At 40.2% G+C, this 22,118-nt stretch overlaps 1 protein-coding gene across 1 annotated transcript in view; it reads left to right on the forward strand.

The window, feature by feature from the left end:
- LOC140679239 (uncharacterized) overlaps positions 1–22,118 on the forward strand; it is a 50,517-nt gene that overhangs the window by 10,022 nt on the left and 18,377 nt on the right. The window contains exons 4-10 of the mRNA XM_072914239.1: positions 144–309; positions 4,758–4,912; positions 5,073–5,222; positions 9,117–9,240; positions 17,479–17,804; positions 17,987–18,038; positions 18,128–18,202. Coding sequence (XP_072770340.1) covers positions 144–309; positions 4,758–4,912; positions 5,073–5,222; positions 9,117–9,240; positions 17,479–17,804; positions 17,987–18,038; positions 18,128–18,202 — 1,048 coding nt within the window. The remainder of the gene's footprint in view (positions 1–143; positions 310–4,757; positions 4,913–5,072; positions 5,223–9,116; positions 9,241–17,478; positions 17,805–17,986; positions 18,039–18,127; positions 18,203–22,118) is intronic.

Here is a 22,118-nt window from a genome sequence, read left to right on the forward strand (position 1 = left end):
ACACAAGGGTTAAAGTTCTTTGTATTCTTTAAGGATCTATGAGTGACGCTTGCTTATTAGTCAGAGCTTTAATTTTACATGGATGATTTATTTGATTTGCTTAATTCTAGTCAACTTGTATTTTATGCCATCTGAACTCCCAGCATGTCAGAGGCAGCCCCTACCTTCCCCGGATAGCATCCACCCTGACGCAGAAAATGGCTTCCTTCCAGAATCTGTTGAATTTGGAGGCGAGTGAAGCCTGTGATCCAATGCCAAGGCAGAATGACAGCACTGGAGGATGCGTCATGACAAGAGATAATCTGTCTGGTGAGTCTGCGACGTTGCTACAAGATTAAAAGTTTAACAGGGGTCCTTCAGTAGAAGTTCCGTATGTCTTGAGCCTCACACAAAAACAACACAAGACTAACTCTGAAAGCATCATGTTTTTTACTACAAACATGTGTTTTTAAGTGCAAATAATTGTGCAGGAACACCTGCTGTTTCAAGCGAATATTAAAAAGAAAAACTTACAGTTGATGTCTTTAAAGTGACAACGTAAACATCCACATAAAAAGTGTAAAACGCTCTGGCGTTTTTTAACTTTTACACTATGGAAGGCAGTGTCCTCTGCAGTGGTCATTTTTATATCAGTATGGAAATGTAAACTAAGAATATCAGGGTTTCCCCTAGACCATACTTGCCAACCCTCCCGGATTTTCCGGGAGACTCCCGAAATTCAGCACCTCTCCCGAAAACCTCCCGGGACAAATTTTCTCCCGAAAAACTCCCGAAATTCAGGCGGACCTGAGTGACGTGTTGACAACACACAACAACAGTGTATACCGTAAAGCAGTTCGTCTGCCGTAAACAGCAATGTTGTGACACTTTTAAACAGGACAATACTGCCATCTACTGTACATGCATATGTGACCCACCCATAATGTGTCACATTTTTGTGTTGATTTATTTATTTTATTTTGTGGTTTTGAATTCGTTTTTGGAGCTGTCATTACACATTTATCAGTATTCACATTGGTCAGTAGGGGGCAGTAGGGTGTTTCTTCCCAATTGAATGCTATCACCTGCAGACCGGAAGTGTCTTGTCATTCTGATGAGCGCGACCAGTCTGTGAACAATTGAAATGTCCTGTGTGCTTTTTCCTCCTGTATAACAGGTTAGTTTTGGTGAATCAACTCACTGAATAATATCCATGTGATCTTTATAAGTTTAAGTACACATTCTGATGGTGGAGCCTAACTCTAAAGTGTTTGTGGGTTGTAGTTTGTAAATGAACACTGAAATTTAAGTATTTATTTATATATATATATATATATATATATATATATATATATAGCTAGAATTCACTGAAAGTCAAGTATTTCTTATATATACCGGTGTGTGTGTGTGTGTGTGTGTGTATATATATATATATATATATATATATGTGTATATATATATATATATATATATATATATATATATACATATATATATATATATATATATATATATATATATATATATATATATATCTTAACCACGCCCCCCCCCCGACCACGTGAAAGTTAGGGAAGGCTATGCAGAACAAAACTAAAACTGAACTGGCTACAAAATAAACAAAAACAGAATGCTGGACGACAGCAAAGACTTACTGTGGAGCAAAGACGGCGTCCACAATGTACATCCGAACATGACATGACAATCAACAATGTCCCCACTAAGAAGGATAAAAACAACGGAAATATTCTTGATTGCTAAAACAAGTAGATGCGGGAAATATCGCTCAAAGGAAGACATGAAACTGTTACAGGAAAACAGCAAAAAAAGAGAAATAGCCACCAAAATAGGAGCGCAAGACAAGAACTAAAACACTGCACACAAGAAAACCGCAAAAAAGTCAAAATAAGTCAGGGTGTGATGTGACAGGTGGTGACAGTACACCTACTTTGAGACAAGAGCTATATTGATGCATGCTTGGTTATGGTTTAAAGTCATATCCAACAATTACGACGACTTTTTACCGTCAACAGAGTTTCATTTTTTAATGATTTCTGCTGGTGGTGTGCCTTCGCATTTTTTCAACGCAAAAAAAATGTGCCTTGGCTCAAAAAAGGTTGAAAAACACTGGTTTAGAGACTTTTAATGACTTTTTAGAATAAAAACTAGCAACAAATCTAGCATTTTCTTCTGGTGTTATTTTAAAATGTACGCGTGTTTAGAGACTCTTTATTCGGTCCCTCGATGTCCCCAATGAAGGAGGCGAGCATGATGTCGCACTGGCTTTGCGCTGTTTTTCCCGTTGGACTTTCTCTGCTTAAAAGCTGCCTATGTCCTCTCAATATTGGCACATTATGTAGATGGCTGTCCGCAGTTATATCTGGGATATATTAAAATTACGTCAATATTGCAGACATGCCGACAACACTCCAGACAATGGCGTGCGTTTTGTCAACATCTGGTTTCGGCAGCGGTACATCACTTGTCAATAGTGCGCAAATAATAGGCTGTATATATCAATTCATAATGTAACGTTTCTTTGGTTGCGTCATCCTCGAACTACCAAACAAACAAAAAACTAACCAGCTTACTTCTCCTTCCCAGAAGGCATCCATTGTGTTTTTTCTTCGATCCATTCATTGGGGAAGAATTTGAAAACCAAACCTACATTAAACACGTTTGGGAGGAATTTGAAATGAAGTGAGATGCAAGATCCTCTCATTTAACGTCCGTAACCTCTGACCTCGCAAATGATCTTCTAGATCAATTGGGAAAATCTTGTAGACCGTCTTTACTAGAACTTTATAAACTGCAGTCAGGGGCTATTTTTTTACATCTTGTAGGCATAATGGCCACAACTTTTCTTTATATTAATTTGAAGTATTTGGTCGTTAGTACATTATCTGGTAAAACTTTAGTATGGGGAACACATACTCACCATTAATTAGTTGCTTATTAACATGGAAATTATTAACATATTGGCTCTTAATTAGTCATTATTAAGTACTTATTAATGCATTATTCTGCATGGCCTTATTATACAACCAGTAAGCCATTAACTAAGAGTCTTCCCTCAATGACCTCAGAGTTATTGCTTATTAGTAACCCTAACCCTTATATGTTCCCCTAGTGTCCAAATAACTCTAAATTATCGGTAAGTCTTTGTTACTTTAATAAGGAACTAATAAATGGTGAATATGTTCCTCATACTAAAGTGTGACCCATTATCTATCAAACACTTGGCCCGCCTACCACAAGATCTGGATCTGTTTGCTTTTTCTTTTACACTCCTCCACCCTTCTTCAGGAATCATGTTAAATGGCAGGCTGTGGTTAGAAAAAGAATAATAATTTTTTGCATAATTTATATTTATTGGTCTCTACTTTCATGTCCATCTATCCAATAAAACAAAATCCTATTTGAATACTGTCAGGTTCAAACACTAATGACATCTATTAAACAGACGAGAAGCAAGGAATCATGCAGAGACAGAGTTAAATTTCAATTGAGGAGACACGTTTTTTGGGCTGTACTCTAGTTACAGATCCAAACTACGTTCTAAAAGTCCAGCCCGCGTGCTTCCTCTATTTATTTGGGAGGTCCCTGTTTACATCACTGAAGCTGTCGCTGAGGGAAGGGGGTAATCTCGACAACTCCAGTTAGACACAATATATGATTATACAAAAATGCAAATGTGTTGGCGCTGGTGATATCGCCTTGTGTCTTCTCTGTCTGCGTCACGGCGGTGTTCAGCCTTGGCAGTCAGCAGGCCGTTTCTGGACACAACACTGATACCAGACTGGCTTGCAATCTTTTGGATTGCCAGCTTTGCACAGACAAAGAAAAATACCACTTCAGCACAATTGACAATAATTATAGCAACGGCCCTTAAGCATAAAAGTTGTGTGATAATATATGCATAATTGTTCTAACATTTCCCTCCTGTTTATCACATAACTTCCCCAGAATCTTCTTATCCCCAATAACTTCTTCTTGCGATTTTCAGTTAACAGTTATTTTCCCTAGGGCCTTAAGCATAAAAGTTGTGTGATAATATATACATAATTATTCTAACAAATACAATTAGACAAGTGTTACTATGCCTTGTATCATGCTGAACTGCATTTTACTGCTTGGACACCTTTCTTTACCCGGGATGTGTACATCTTTTTTTCAGCTTTATTTTCATCTGCATCATGTGAAAATGTCATGAGGTTTGTGTGTGTTTTAAATGACCCAGGTTTCATTTTTAAGACACTCTTAAATCTGTTGCGTATGAGAACATCACAACATGTTTTATTTTTTCATTCCTCACATCACTTCAGGAAGTCCATACACAGTATGAGAACTTGCCAGAAAGTGTTTTTTTTTTTTTTCCTGTGTGGAGAAATGCAGTTTTACCCTGTGTACAACCTGAGCTTTATTGAGTATTTTATTAAGATAAATGGTAGCGCTCCACTGGGATCGATACCATTTTACAGGCACCTGAAATGAGCAGCATTTGACCCTTTTAAATTATTGCAGATGAAACTCCATCAGTTTTAATGTAGTGTACTAATTATGGGGTGTTTTTATTATGAAGAGTTCAAAGAAAATTATGTTTCTACAATATGTTAATCTACCCTTCTAATTGATAAACTGCTTACCTCTCTCTTTGCAACTAATGCATTATAAAAGAAAAATATTGACCATTACCCTCTCATGCTGCTTTTACCCTTTTAAAAGGTTTAAGCAATTTTCTAACATGCGTTTTTGATTGAGGCTTTTTCTTATCTTAGACGTGAACAACCAGGAAGAAAGAAAAGAGAACCACACTCCAGTAACGTCACCTACACCCAGCAAGAGGCGGCGTGTGGGCCCCCTGAACGGCTGTCAAGTGAAGATTGGAAAAGAACATGCTCCATACCTCGACTTGAACTTGCGTGACAAGGAGGTACCTGTACTATCTCTCTGACCATAGACTTTCTTGACTGCTCAGTATCTCTTGGCCATTAATTCAATGGCAGGTATACCGTATTTTTAAATCTGTGTTATTCCTTGCACTGAAATGTTTTCCTTCTTCTACCACTGGTTAAATCTTCTCATGTCTATAGGACAATAAGAAAGCCGTGAAAGAATGCGGTGATGACGTCACCCCAGACGGACTGCCATCAAGTGAGACTGAAGCGACCCGTCCTCTACTTCTTTCCCCACTGCTGCATATTGAACATAAGCCACCCACATTCTTCTCTCCACATCGACAGGTGATACTCTGTTCCAGTCACTTTGATGCAATGCACAAGAGACACGTCGTGACAATCTTGACTTTTTAATTGTGTCAACAAACTGGTCATTTTTATGTTCCAAGCTTAAAGGGGAACATTATCACCAGACCTATGTAAGCGTCAATATATACCTTGATGTTGCATAAAAAAGACCATATTTTTTTTAACCGATTTCCAAACTCTAAATGGGTGAATTTTGGCGAATTAAACGCCTTTCTATTATTCGCTCTCGGAGCGATGACGTCACAACGGGCAGCAATCCGCCATTTTCTCACTTTCGTCGGTGTGTTGTCGGAGGGTGTGACAACACGAACAGGGACGGATTCAGGTTGCACCAGTGGCCCAAAGATGCGAAAGTGGCAAGAAATTGGACGAAATTTGTTAAAAATACGAGGCTGTGGGGAAAGCCGGCGAAATGGTCAGTCGTAAATTATTATACATAAACTGTGTTTACCAATCATTTATCTTAAAACATTAATTTTTTTCAATCATTCGAGTACATTCGGGTAGTCTTGTGTAAAGCAGTATTTTGTGTCTATTTAGGTATGGTTAACCTGAGTGCTGAAATCGTGGAAAAATATATGTTCTTAGCGCGCCTGAAATGGACTGTCTGCACTCTCAAATTGCATGTTGTTGCGAAATGTATTTCATATGCTGTAAACCTAGTTCATAGTTGTTAGTTTCCTTTAATGCCAAACAAACACATACCAATCGTTGGTTAGAAGGCGATCGCCGAATTCGTCCTCGCTTTCTCCCGTGTCGCTGGCTGCCGTGTCGGTTTCGCTTGCATACGGTTCAAACCGATATGGCTCAATAGCTTCAGTTTCTTCTTCAATTTCGTTTTCGCTACCTGCCTCCACACTACAACCATCCGTTTCAATACATGCGTAATCTGTTGAATCGCTTAAGCCGCTGAAATCCGAGTCTGAATCCGAGCTAATGTCGCTATACCTTGCTGTTCTTTCCGCCATGTTTGTTTGTATTGGCATCACTGTGTGACGTCACAGGAAAATGGACGGGTCTATATAACGATGGTTAAAATCAGGCACTTTGAAGCTTTTTTTAGGGATATTGCGTGATGGGCACAATTTTGAAAAAAACTTCGAAAAATAAAATAAGCCACTGGGAACTGATTTTTAATGGTTTTAACCATTCTGAAATTGTGATAATGTTCCCCTTTAACTCTATCGCTATGTTCACACTGCACGGGACCAAAAAAGGCAAAAATTCAGTTTCTTTCAAAACAATGTTTTTTTAATTTACTTTTTGTAATTGTTTGACTTGCAAATTGAGAAGATTAGTAACTTAAATACATTGATAAAATTATAAATAAGTAATAAATTCACCAATATGAAATAAAATGCACAATTAATCATAATCACCACTGCAAAACCAACAGCAATGAACAACACAGGGTAGGGCTTGACTATTATGGCAAAAATAACAATCACGATTATTTTTGATTGATATTGTAATCTCGATTAATTACACAATTATTTAAATACCATGTGTATTTATTGTACCATCAAAACTCAATTAAAAAAAAAAAAACCAGATATAAATTATTAATAAATAAACCACAAGTAAAATAATAATGGTAACAATAAATTAAAATACCAATGGCAATATAAAAAACAATTAAATGCTGTTTTTGCATTTTAATTGTTTTTAGTTCCATTTTTTACTTTTACACTTATTTTACCACCATAGAGTGTGTACTTTTTCTGTCAAATAAAATTGTGTAAAATGTTTGTTAATTAAATGCTAAATCTCTCACATATACTGATGCAAAACAGCTTTGGACAATTTGATGGAGGGTTTGCAGTTATTATAGAGGGCTATGAAGGCTACAACCTTTAGCCGCATCTTCCAACCTTTTTTTTTATCATCTTTAAAATCCTAAAAAAAACGTGTGTTCTTGTCTCTCATAATAATTGTGAACGATAGGCAAAATTCACCCCCCAAAAAAGTGCAGTTCCCCTTTAAGGCTGGCAATAAAGAGTGTCAGACTGATTGCCTCTGTCGGGATGCTATATTACTTACAAGATGTTTTTACAACGTTACCTTCAAGCACTTGCTGTTGTTGGCTGAGTATGTATTCATTTATTACCGAAACAAAGCACTGAGAGCGATCCTGTTCTGTCTCCCTGTAATGTTTGTTTGCTCTTGAATGGAATTGTGCTGAAAATCTTAATTTCCCCTCAGAGATTAATAAAGTATTTCTGATTCTGATTCTGAGCTACTTAGTTTTTCACTGTGGTGACTACCGTTGATGTTGGTACCATAATGGCACTGAGTATCGGTACCCACCTCTAGTCTTAAATTTGAATCAAGATTGGGTTTGCATTAACTCCCAAACTGTTTCTGTCCTACAATGTGCGGTTTTGATGAAGATTACTACAGCATGATAACCTACGACGAGGGGTGTAACGGTACACAAAAATTTCGGTTCGGTACGTACCTCTGTTTAGAGGTCACGGTTCGGTTCATTTTCGGTACAGTAAGAAAACGACAAAATATACATTTTTTGGTTATTTATTTACCAAATTTGTAAGCAACGACTTTATCCTTTTAACATTGGGAACACTATAATAATTCTGCCCACGTTAATCAACATTAAACTGCCTCAAGTTGTTGCTTAGATTAAATAAAATGACAAAACTTTTCTTCTACATATAAAAAGTGCAACATTAAATAGTTTCAAGTCAACTCATCATGTTTAATTTATTACAGCATTTGGGAAGCCTGTGGTTGATTTTTATTATGTAAATGTTATATTTTTATCAACATGTGATAGCAGGGACTCTGCCATTCAAAACTAGGCTGCTGCATTACTAATGATTAATGTAACTATAGCTGGAAAAAATGGTACAATAGCAATAGGAGAGACTATGATTAATGTAACTTAGGAGAGACTATTCATCCCTGAACACCATGGAGTTCATGTAGGCTTTATGATGCACTTACATTATTATATCAACTATCAGAGACAAAAACTCTTCATTTAACATAATGTCCTTTTTTGCTGCTTCAACACAGATTAAGGTAAAGTGAAATAACAGACAGACAGGGCTTTGCTGTCCGTAACACACACACACACACACACACCGCAAAATGAGCTAACGTTACGCTAAAAAGCGAATTAGCCTTCACCTCAAGCCAGAACTGCGAGCGAGCTGAGCTGCCTTTTATATTTCTAGAAGGTCAACGGGCTCGTAGTGATGTTACTAGTAGTTGACTGGGAGGTGTTTATTATCATTTGGGGAGAGTCCGCTGCCTGATGCTTACCTGCTAAACGCTAAGCACTGACTACATGCGCTCTGAATACACACTGCTGATTGGCTGTTACCGCTCTGTTTGTAACCAATCAGATGGTTGTGTGGGTGGGACAATGCTGGGTGCTGTGGAGAGGACTGACAGAGGCAGAAGGAAGCGGGGGCGGCTACTTAATATGTTTGTGTGGAAACTCGTTCGGTACACCTCCGAACCGAACCGAAACCCCAGTACCGAAACGGTTCAATACAAATACACGTACCGCTACACCCCTAGTTACGACCTTTGCACTGTGTGCTGTATAGCTGGTATGTCAGGGGTCAACCGAGAGCCAAGCCCATTTTTTTTAGACTCTCTACGTGTTGTAAAAATAATTATAAATTAGATATATTAGTAGACATTAGACTAATTTGCTTTGTCATCAATAAATCAAAGATAAGATGTGGATGGTTGTTTTTTTTAATTTAGCTGGATTAAGCCTATTTTGAGCCACACTGGATTAGTTTTATTTTAATGTATGCGACCCTCGGTGGAAAAAGTTTGCACAACCATGTGTTTGCAGACATCTGAACTCCTAAAAGTCACGTATTCTCTCAACAGGACAATGTTGTTGAACTTGAAATCCCTCCTGGTAGCTGTGACCCTACTTCAGATTCAACAGATGAGTCTTCCTCTGCTTTCCAAATCTCATCTCTCCCGCCACTACTGGAGATGAAGCCAGCAGGTAAAAACACCCACTCCTTTGTTAGTCATGCACCAGTAGCCTGTGTTTTATCTGAGTTCATACTTGCCTCGGAGACTACATCCAGACAGAACGCTACGTGAAAATCAGGCCACTTGAATTGTTTTTCTTTTCCTAATTAAAGAGGAACTGCACTTTTTGGGGGAATTGTGCCTATTGTTCACAATCCACATGATAGACAAGAAAAAAAATATATATATATTTTTTTTATTTTTTGCAGTCCAACATATTGATATGAACGTATATGTTACTACATTATATATATACCGTATTTTCCGCACCATAAGGCGCCCTGGGTTATAAGCCGCGCCTTCAATGAACGGCATATTTCAAAACTTTGTCCACCTATAAGCCGCCCCGTGTTGTAAGCCGCATCTAACTGCGCTAAAGGAATGTCAAAAAAACAGTCAAATAGGTCAGTCAAACTTTAATAATATATTAAAACCAGCGTGATGTGGGCGCGCATGGAATCGTATATCAACATGGACGGAGCTGCGTAAAAAAAGCCACCCGGCCTCTTCGCGTAAACTTAAACTTACCTTAACCACTCGCTCATCTTTTCTTCATCCATCCCTTCGAGTTAGCTTTTATGATGACGCCGGCTGGAAAGGTCTCTTTTGGCAAGGTCTTCCTTTTGAATATCACCATGGGTGGAAGTTTCTGGCCATTAGCATGGCAAGCTAGAACCACAGTGAAGGATGACTTCTCATTCCCTGTGGTGCGAATATTCACCGTACGTGCTCCCGTTGTATCCACAGTGCGGTTCACAGGAATATCAGTTGCTGTGAAATAGTAATCCGTGTGCGGATGGAGAGATTGCGTCTTTTCATGAACCGGATCCCGGTCGCTTAGTAGGAGCCATTTTGTGGTCTTTACAGATGTAAACACACAAAGGAAATGATACGTACGGTAATATCCGCGCCCTTTTTCTTCTTCTACGTGGGCGGGTGGTTGCTTACAGTAGAAGAAGAAGCGCTTCCTGTTCTATGGGGGCGGGTGTTACCTTGGCGGTTGCTTGCGTAGAAGAAGAAGCGCTTCCTGTTCTACCGGGAAAAAAGATGGCGGCTGTTTACCGTAGTTGCGAGATCGAAACTTTATGAAAATGAATCGTAATATTAATCCATATATAAAGCGCACCGGGTTATAAGGCGCACTGTCAGCTTTTGAGAAAATTTGTGGTTTTTAGGTGCGCCTTATAGTGCGGAAAATACGGTACTTGCAGAGTGTATATAAAACATTGATGGAGGCATTTGAAGTTGTTTTAGAGGGCTTTTAAGGCTACAATGACAGTACAATTACTTTTTTAGAGATCCAATGCTTTAGGGTCATCTGTTCAACATCATGTTAGCAGCACAAATCAGACCATCATAAAATTTTGTCAACAATTTTACAGTATTGAAATCACCATTAATAATTAATTAATATGAAAAGTCTTTATTGTACCATCAAAGTTAAACTTCAGATATAATATTTATATATCATTTAAAAGAACAGCTGATATAAATTAGTATCAAACAATTCAAATAAAAAATAATAGTTACATCAATAAATTAAAATGATAGTGTGGAGGACTCTTTCCTCCGGGTTCCTCGGACCACCAATCAGCGACATGACAGCAACATTCAGGTTTCAGAACACTTGATTTATTTCTCAATATCCGTCTCTTTTATGCTTTTCAGCAAATGTCTTTCGTGTCTGTCAATCTCGCTCTCGCTCTCTCTCGTCTCGTGCTCGTCATTCACCAACAACTCTCTCCTCACTCCTTCCCGGCTGCTGCCTTTAACAGAGCGACAGGTGATTAGATAAACGCGCCCAGGTGGGCCATCCACGCACCTGTCGCTGATCTCGAAGCCGGTCCTGGCACACCCCGCTTCGCTGCAGGTCCGCAGGCCACGCCCCCCCCCCCCCCCCCCCCCCCCCCCACAGATAGCAATAATAAAAAAAAATAGAATTCATTTTTTTTCTTTTTGTTTTTAATTCCGTGAGTGTGTGCTTTTTGTGTCATAACTGAAATGTAATATGTTTGTTACTCAAATGCAAAAATCCTCACATTTATTGTTGCAATATTATACATCTTATGACAATTTTGGCCAGTATTGTAATTCAAAGCATAATAATTTTGTAAATGTATCAATGTGCTTTAAGTACATTTGTCTTGTGTAAACTTTTTTTTGTTCGTGCAATCAGATTGTATGTTGCGCACAGTGCTGTTATTTTAACCCTGGAATCGACTTAATTCAAAACTGTTAATCCTCCTAAGCGACCAAAAATGGGCACGCTCAAAGTGTTATAAATCATATACTATTTTTTAAAACTTGCATACTTTAAATTCTTCAACAGCGTCAGACCTATCTATGGGTATAAAATTGTTCTATATTGGTGCTGTTTTTCTATTTATATTTTATGCTTTTTTTGTTAAAAAAAACTAAAGTTTTTTATTATGGAAAAAACACAAAATATGCATGATTTCCAAAAACAAGTTGCAAAGTTGAATACTTTAGTTGAGGTAATTTTAGTCTTTAATAAGTCAATAATTCATAACAAAACTGATTGTGATTAATTATTTTTGGAACTTTAACAGTTTTTTCCAAAATCTCACACTCTCTCTCCAAAGTGATGAAAAATGGTGTATATATATATATATATATATATATATATATATATATATATATATATATATATTATTTATTTATTTATTTTTTAATTATTTTATTTTTTAACTTCAATGCTTTAAATTCTTAAACAGCTTCAGACCTATCCATAAATATGTTTTCATATAGTGGTATTGTTTTTATGTTTTATGCTCTTTTGTAAATAAAAAAAACTAACATTTTTAGGAGGGGAAAACACAAAATATGCATCATTTCTAAAAACAAGTTGCAAAGTTGAATACTTTAGTTGAGGTAATTTTAGCCTTTAATAAGTCAATAATTCATAACAAAACTGATTGTGATTAATTATTTTTGGAACTTTAACAGTTTTTTCCAAAATCTCACACTCTCTCTCCAAAGTGATGAAAAATGGTGTATATATATATATATATATATATATAGACAGAGCGACTCCAAAACCAACAAAGGATGTAACTGTCCAAAGAAACCTGATTGCCCTCTCAACGGGGGGTGCTTACAAACATCAGTTGTCTACCAATCTAAGGTAATACGCAAGGACATTAACACATCCGACACATATGTAGGATTAACCGAGGGAGAATTCAAAACCAGATGGAACAATCACAAGGCTTCTTTCAGGAACAAAAACCTGCGAAATACCACAGAACTCAGCAAACACATTTGGGACCTCAAAGACAATAATGTTGAATATTCAATAACATGGCAAATTCTTGCATCCAGCACACCTTACAATAGTGGTAATAAAAGATGCAACCTATGCTTGAAAGAGAAACTGTTTATTATTTACCGTCCAGACCTGTCATCCCTCAACAATCGCAGCGAAATTGTAACAACATGCCGCCATAGACGGAAACACCTCCTAGGTAACACATGAGCCAATCACCACGCCCCTAGGCCAGCCTGTACCCACCCACTCTGTGCCCTATATAAACCATGGTATGCGAATGCTCCCATTAAAATCTCCTGATGATTGAGGGTACCCCCCCTCATGAAACAGGCCTGTAGAGATGAAATAGTCTTGTGATTTTTTTCCCACACATACATATATTGCGCTCTACTACGGTATCGAGCACTATTTTTTGGATAACCTTATTAAGACATATACTCCGCTCCAAATTGACATTTGTTGAGCACTGTACGACGATCAGAAATGGAAAAATTCAACATCGACTACTCCACGAAGAACATTCCCATACCCGCGCAGAATGACTACAAGCTAAGGCTCATAGAAAAGACGGAACACTTCCTAAGAAGGATGCGGTGGAAAGCACATTTTTTCCTCCATCCTGAAACAAAAGGAATGCAAAAGGAAACTTACGGATTCAAATCTACCAAGAACCCACCCACAGTTGAGGAACTAAAGGATTTTGAGAACGACATGCTCAAAATGATACAATCAGTCAAATTCAAGCCAATCCGCAACCCACTCCTCACCAACGACATGCCCACGACATGCCCACGACATGCCCACTCCTCACCAACGACATGCTCAAAATGATACAATCAGTCAAAATGATACAATGATACAATCAGTCAAAATGATACAATCAGTCAAAATGATACAATCAGTCAAATTCAAGCCAATCCGCAACCCACTCCTCACCAAGCTGAAAAATGACAAGGAGCGCATCAAGAAAGTAAACAACCTCATCATAGCTGCCGATAAAACCACAAACTTCTACAGAATGGACATACCAGAACACCACACCTTACTGGACAGAAGCATCACCAAATCATACAAAAAAGCGCAACCCAACACCTTACAGAACATCCACCTGGAAAATAAAAGGATCGCGGCTGAACTGGACATTGAGGACAGGGTGGACGCCACAGCCAACAAGGAAGCCTTCATCACATTGAAGGACCACAAACCCAACTTCGCAAATAACCCAACATGCCGACTAATAAACCCAACTAAATCTGAAATAGGAAAAATCAGCAAAATAATCCTGGACAGAGTCAACACAAAAATCAAGGACAAAACACCACTCAACCAATGGAGAAATACAGCAGCAGTAATCAAATGGTTCAACAACATCCAAGACAAACAACAGCACAACTTTATCTCCTTTGATATCGAGGAATTTTACCCTTCCATCACGCAAGACACACTAGACTTCGCCTCAGACTACGACTCAATCACAGGCAACGAAAGAAACATCATCATCCACGCAAAAAACTCCATTCTCATCCACAACAGTACACCATGGCAAAAAAAGAACAATGCAACATTTGACGTCACTATGGGAAGTTTTGACGGAGCAGAAACGTGTGAACTCGTTGGGAGTTTCCTCCTCTCCCAGCTTGCTAGCCTCAATCTGAACCTTGGTATTTACCGTGATGACGGACTGGCAGTGTGTCGCGCCTCGCCAAGGAGCAGCGAGAATACCAAGAACCGCATATGCCAAATTTTCAAAGAGAACGGCCTACGGATCACGATTGAAGCCAACAAACAAACCGTCAACTTCCTTGACGTCACTTTCAACCTGAGAAATAACAGCTACCAACCATTCACGAAACCCAACACAACACTCCAATACGTGCACCATGACAGCAACCACCCACCCACCACCACGAAAAGAATACCTACCGGAATCAATAAAAGGCTATCGATGCTGTCATCTAGCAAAGCTGAATTTGACCAAGCAACCCCCCCGTACCAAAAAGCCCTTGATGAAAGCGGATACAATTTCACCCTCACCTATGAACCCACGCCAGGAAACCAGCCAAAAAAGAACAGAAAACGAAACGACATCATCTGGTACAACCCCCCATACAGCAAAAACGTCTCAACGAACATTGGACACAAATTCCTCAGATTGACAAACACTTTCCCAAAAACAACACCCTAAGAAAAGTATTCAACAAGAACAACATTAAATTGAGCTACAGCTGCATGAACAATCTACGACAAATCATCTCAAACCACAACAAAACAATTGCAAATGAGCCGTCGGCCCCCAGACAGAGCGACTCCAAAACCAACAAAGGATGTAACTGTCGAAAGAAACCTGATTGCCCTCTCAACGGGGGGTGCTTACAAACATCAGTTGTCTACCAATCTAAGGTAATACGCAAGGACATTAACACATCCGACACATATGTAGGATTAACCGAGGGAGAATTCAAAACCAGATGGAACAATCACAAGGCTTCTTTCAGGAACAAAAACCTGCGAAATACCACAGAACTCAGCAAACACATTTGGGACCTCAAAGACAATAATGTTGAATATTCAATAACATGGCAAATTCTTGCATCCAGCACACCTTACAATAGTGGTAATAAAAGATGCAACCTATGCTTGAAAGAGAAACTGTTTATTATTTACCGTCCAGACCTGTCATCCCTCAACAAGCGCAGCGAAATTGTAACATGCCGCCATAGACGGAAACACCTCCTAGGTAACACATGAGCCAATCACCACGCCCCTAGGCCAGCCTGTACCCACCCACTCTGTGCCCTATATAAACCATGGTATGCGAATGCTCCCATTAAAATCTCCTGATGATTGAGGGTACCCCCCCTCATGAAACAGGCCTGTAGAGAGGAAATAGTCTTGTGATTTTTTTCCCACACATACATATATATATATATATATATATATATATATATATATATATATATATATATATATATATACCGTATTTTCCGCATCATAAGGCGCCCTGGGTTAAAAGCCGCGCCTTCAATGAACGGCATATTTCAAAACTTTGTCCACCAATAAGCCGCCCCGTGTTGTAAGCCGCATCTAACTGCGCTAAAGGAATGTCAAAAAAACAGTCAGATAGGTCAGTCAAACTTTAATAATATATTAAAAACCAGCGTTCTAACAACTCTGTTCACTCCCAAAATGTACGCAAATGTGCAATCGCAAACATACGTATATCAACATAGACAGAGCTGCGTGAAAAAAGCCACCCGGCCTCTTCGCGTAAACTTAAACTTACCTTAACCACTCGCTCATCTTTTCTTCATCCATCCCTTCGAGTTAGCTTTTATGATGACGCCGGCTGGAAAGGTCTCTTTTGGCAAGGTCTTCCTTTTGAATATCACCATGGGTGGAAGTTTCTGGCCATTAGCATGGCAAGCTAGAACCACAGTGAAGGATGACTTCTCATTCCCTGTGGTGCGAATATTCACCGTACGTGCTCCCGTTCCACAGTGCGGTTCACAGGAATATCAGTTGCTGTGAAATACGGTAGTAATCCGTGTGCGGATGGAGAGATTGCGTCTTTTCATGAACCGGATCCTTGTCGCTTAGTAGGAGCCATTTTGTGGTCTTTACAGATGTAAACAGGAAATGAAACGTACGGTGATATCCGCGCGTTTTTTCTTCTTCTTCCGGGGGCGGGTGGTTGCTTACAGTAGAAGAAGAAGCGCTTCCTGTTCTATGGGGGCGGGTGCTTACCTTGGCGGTTGCTTGCGTAGAAGAAGAAGCGCTTCCTGTTCTACCGGGAAAAAAGATGGCGGCTGTTTACCTAAGTTGCGAGATCGAAACTTTATGAAAATGAATCTTAATATTTATCCATATATAAAGCGCACCGGGTTAAAAGCCGCACTGTCAGCATTTGAGTAAATTTGTGGTTTTTAGGTGCGGCTAATGGTGCGGAAAATACGGTATATATTTATTTTTTAATGATTTTTTTTTAACTTCAATGCTTTAAATTCTTAAACAGCTTCAGACCTATCCATAAATATGTTTTCATATAGTGGTATTGTTTTTATGTTTTATGCTCTTTTGTAAATAAAAAAAAACAAAATTTTTAGGAGGGGAAAACACAAAATATGCATCATTTCTAAAAACGAGTTGCTAAGTGGAATACTTTAGACGAGGTAATTACAGCTCTTAGTATGTCAACAATTCATAACAACACTCATTTTGATGCACTGTTATTTTTGGAACTATGACCGTTTTTTCCCAAAAATTCACGCTATCCCAATTTAGCCGAAAAACGGTCAGACTCATAAAAGTGTGATAATCTTCAACAGCTTCTGACCTATCCGTAGATATAAAGTTTTTATATACTGGTATTGTTTTTTATGTCTTATGCTCTTTTTGTCAAAAAAAACAAGCATTTTTTATGATGGGAAAACACAAAATATGCATAATTTTCAAAAACGAGTTGCAAAGTGGAATACATAATTTCCCCGAACAAATGTTACTTCTCCTCACAATGAAAGCATTCCAGTCACATTTATGTACATTTTTGTGATATTCCGCCTTTAACAGTGAATTCTGTTTTTGAGCCAATTCTATGGCTACGTCCGCAGTAACATTGACACGGCAATCATATGGCCTTAGTTTTTTTGTTGAGTTAAGTGATTATTGACTAGGCAAACTAGCTTTGTGTCAGATAAAAGGTAGCAACCACGGTGAGATACCAAACTTTAGTAAACATGACCTTTTTTCCACTCAAAAGCTCAGTCATCCGTTTCACTAGCTCAGGAATTTGTGCGCACGTTGCGTGGCTCATCAGTGGTTTTTCTGATTGTAGTATTTTGTAGTAATTCTCCAACCCTAAAAGATAACATATGACATGTGTCATGCCACTGAGTCTTTAATTCAAGTTTTTTGGCTGTACAGGACAGGAAACTTCCTCTGGGACCTTTGCTGCAAAGAAGAACAAGAGGCGAGTGCATTTTGGAGGTGCTCTTTCTCCTGAGGTTTATGATCGAAACCTGCCTCCCAGCACCCCGTTGCACAAAGGAGGGACACCAGTTCGAGGCCCCACACCAGGTGGGGTCTTAAAACTGTGCTCTGTGTTAAAAACACCTCAGAGGAATGAGCGTCACACCCCAGTAGACCAACCAGACCTCAGCAGTCCCATTGGGTTCGGTGCCTCCCCGGTTCTTGCAATACCTCGCAAATCCATCTATATAGAAGAAGATGGAGCGAACGAGAGCGAAAAGGTATGGTACCTGCCATTTATTAAGATTAAAACATAATATGATACCGGTGAGACCGTCATAGTGCAATTGTCACACAATATAGTGTGTTCATTATGACAGCAAGATTTATTATAGGCATACATTGCCCTTGGCGTAATTTGGTCCACATTATTCATATTGTGTCTTTTTATTTCTGCTTCTAGGTCCTTTTTCCTTTCATAGAAGACAGTGACTTTGCAGAAATTAGCGATGCAGGTTGGTTATTGCATTGGAGTGAAACCAATTGCTCACAGTGTGCAGTCAAATGCTAAAAATGCATAAGTTGATTTTTTTTTTCCTCACAGAATTTTTTTGTAAGACCCAGCTGAATTTAAATAATGCATTCCATGAGGAACTTCTTTCTACAGTGGAGACGACAGGTGAAGTCTCTTTTGTTTACTGGTCAAGCAACTTTCAGTAACGTATATCTGAAAAGACCAGCTGAAATACCAAATTACTGGTATTCAGACTTTGCTGTGACATTAAATATGGGTACCGAATTTGGTACTACTATAGTTACCGACCAACGTTCATCAAATCAAGCGGTGCCATATTTTGATGTCTCACCCTCAGCATCGGCTCAAGCACTTGGCCGGAAAACAAGCAGCAAAGCACTCAGAGCGCACTCTGCCGGGTTGCCTTTTAGTAATGTTTTCCATGCCAAAAAAAGCAAGAAGGCGGCGCTCAAAAGTACATTTAAGTACCAATAAATTGGAAAGACAAGTTGACTTTATATTAGAGATGTCCGATAATGACTTTTTTGCCGATATTCCGATATTGTCCAACTCTTAATTACCGATTCCGATATCAACCGATACCGATATATACAGTTGTGGAATTAACACATTATAATGCCTAATTTTGTTGTGATGCCCCGCTGGATGCATTAAACAATGTAACAAGTTTTTCCAAAATAAATCAACTCAAGTTATGGAAAAAATGCCAACATGGCACTGCCATATTTATTATTGAAGTCACAAAGTGCATTTTTTTTTTTAACATGCCTCAAAAAGGCGGCTTGGAATTTGGGACATGCTCTCACTAGGAGAGCATGAGGAAGTTGAGGTGGGGGTTGCGGGGTTGAGGTGGAGGGTGGAGTGGGGGGTGTATATTGTAGCGTCCCGGAAGAGTTAGTGCTGCAAGGGGTTCTGGGTATTTGTTCTGTTGTGTTTATGTCGTGTTACGGTGCGGATGTTCTCCCGAAATGTGTTTGTCATTCTTGTTTGGTGTGGGTTCACAGTGTGGCGCATATTTGTAACAGTGTTAAAGTTGTAATACGGCCACCCTCAGTGTGACCTGTATGGCTGTTGACCAAGTATGCTTTGCATTCACTTGTGTGTGTTAAAAGCCGTAGATATGTGATTGGGCTGGCATGCAAAGGCAGTGCCTTTAAGGTTTATTGGCGCTCTGTACTTCTCCCTACGTCCGTGTGCCACTCCGTACAGCGGCGTTTTAAAAAGTCATAAATTTAACTTTTCGAAGCCGATACCTATAATTTCCGATATTACATTTTAAAGCATTTATCGGCCGATAATATCGGCAATCCGATATTATCGGACATCTCTACTTTATATGCTTATTTGTGTTTCATTGTATCCATTAAACCATATCCAATTGTATTTACAATCCGCAAAGAATGTGAAAATACTTCCAAAACGTCACAAAATCCCACAAATTCAGTCAGCCTATTTAAATGTTCCGCTCCGAATATCTTCAACAATATCCATAGATTTTACGTCACTGTCGTAATGCTTCTGCACTCTGACCATGTTGTCACATCAGTCATCCTGGAAATACGCAAAAATTGGAAAGCAATGTGCTGTTTATCATTCACAATTCCATATGGAAGACAATAACACATATGCTTGGCTTTTTTTATGCATTCCAAATTGTAAATAACTAACTAACAATTGAGTCAACAGATTGAGGGTCCTCGATTGTGCCCATTATACCCTCTTTAAAAACATCCAGAAACCGAAGCAATTCTTTTGTGGGGGACAGGCTGAGTTTGAGGCATCCTGTGTGGAAATGAATGACAAGTCCAAAGGGATATCCATTAGGGTGAATTATGAATAATAATCCCAAAAAACACAGGACAAAGATTTTCAGCAGACCCAAAGGGATATCCATTAGGGCTGCAAAACAAGTGAATATATGGCCAGTATTGCTGAAGAAGGAGTCCTATCGGGTTCTTTTGGCTCATAGGACTCCTGAGGCAGCGGACAGGTACCGACAGGCCAAACGGTGTGCGGCTTCAGCGGTCGCAGAGGCAAAAACTCGGACATGGGAGGAGTTCGGTGAGGCCATGGAAAACGACTTCCGGACGGCTTCGAAGCAATTCTGGACCACCATCCGCCGCCTCAGGTAGGGGAAGCAGTGCACTATCAACACCGTGTATAGCGAGGATGGTGTTCTGCTGACCTCGACTGCGGATGTTGTGGATCGGTGGAGGGAATACTTCGAAGACCTCCTCAATCCCACCAACAAGTCTTCCTATGAGGAAGCAGTGCCTGGGGAGTCTGTGGTGGGCTCTCCTATTTCTGGGGCTGAGGTCGCTGAGGTAGTTAAAAAGCTCTTCAGTGGCAAGGCCCCGGGGGTAGATGAGATCCGCCCGGAGTTCCTTAAGGCTCTGGATGCTGTGGGGCTGTCTTGGTTGACAAGACTCTGCAGCATCGCGTGGACATCGGGGGCGGTACCACTGGATTGTCAGACCGGGGTGGTGGTTCCTCTCTTTAAGAAGGGGAACCGGAGGGTGTGTTCTAACTATCGTGGGATCACACTCCTCAGCCTTCCCGGTAAGGTCTATTCAGGTGTACTGGAGAGGAAGCTACGCCGGATAGTCAAACCTCGGATTCAGGAGGAACAGTGTGGTTTTCGTCCTGGTCGTGGAACTGTGGACCAGCTCTATACTCTCGGCAGGGTCCTTGATGGTGCATGGGAGTTTGCCCAACCAGTCTACATGTGTTTTGTGGACTTGGAGAAGGCATTCAACCGTGTCCCTCGGGAAGTCCTGTGGGGAGTGCTCAGAGAGTATGGGGTATCGGACTGTCTGATTGTGGCAGTCCGCTCCCTGTATGATCAGTGCCAGAGCTTGGTCCGCATTGCCGTTAGTAAGTCGGACACGTTTCCAGTGAGGGTTGGACTCTGCCAAGGCTGCCCTTTGTCACCGATTCTGTTCATAACTTTTATGGACAGAATTTCTAGGCGCAGTCAAGGCGTTGAGGGGATCTGGTTTGGTGGCTGCAGAATTAGGTCTCTGCTTTTTGCAGATGATGTGGTCCTGATGGCTTCATCTGGCCAGGATCTTCAGCTCTCACTGGATCGGTTCGCAGCTGAGTGTGAAGCAACTGGGATGAGAATCAGCACCTCCAAGTCCGAGTCCATGGTTCTCGCCCGGAAAAGGGTGGAGTGCCATCTTCGGGTTGGGGAGGAGATCTTGCCCCAAGTGGAGGAGTTCAAGTACCTCGGAGTCTTGTTCAAGAGTGAGGGAAGAGTGGATGGTGAGATCGACAGGCGGATCGGTGCGGCGTCTTCAGTAATGCGGACGCTGTATCGATCCGTTGTGATGAAGAAGGAGCTGAGCCGGAAGGCAAAGCTCTCAATTTACCGGTCGATCTACGTTCCCATCCTCACCTATGGTCATGAGCTTTGGGTTATGACCGAAAGGACAAGATCATGGGTACAAGCGGCCGAAATGAGTTTCCTCCGCCGGGTGGCGGGGCTCTCCCTTAGAGATAGGGTGAGAAGCTCTGTCATCCGGGGGGAGCTCAAAGTAAAGCCGCTGCTCCTCAACATCGAGAGGAGCCAGATGAGGTGGTTCGGGCATCTGGTCAGGATGCCACCCGAACGCCTCCCTAGGGAGGTGTTTAGGGCACGTCCGACCGGTAGGAGGCCGCGAGGAAGACCCAGGACACGTTGGGAAGACTATGTCTCCCGGCTGGCCTGGGAACGCCTCGGGGTCCCACAGGAAGAGCTGGACGAAGTGGCTGGGGAGAGGGAAGTCTGGGCTTCCCTGCTTAGGCTGCTGCCCCCGCGACCCGACCTCGGATAAGCGGAAGAAGATGGATGGATGGATATTGCTGATGCCAAAAGCGATACTTTTTACTTAAAATTGTTCAAAATCATGAATAATAATCCCAATAAAACACAGCACAAAGATTTTCGGCAGACACAAACACGTTTAGAACTGATTTATTTGTGAACACTTTATTTATTTAATACACATCTTCCCTTTCTTATAGTCAAATGTTTGAACAAAATAAATAGTGCAAAATAATAATAATCCACCACTGCAGT

Source organism: Nerophis lumbriciformis, linkage group LG12 (assembly GCF_033978685.3).
Source record: "Nerophis lumbriciformis linkage group LG12, RoL_Nlum_v2.1, whole genome shotgun sequence".
In the NCBI taxonomy this organism is placed as follows: Eukaryota; Metazoa; Chordata; class Actinopteri; order Syngnathiformes; family Syngnathidae; genus Nerophis; species Nerophis lumbriciformis.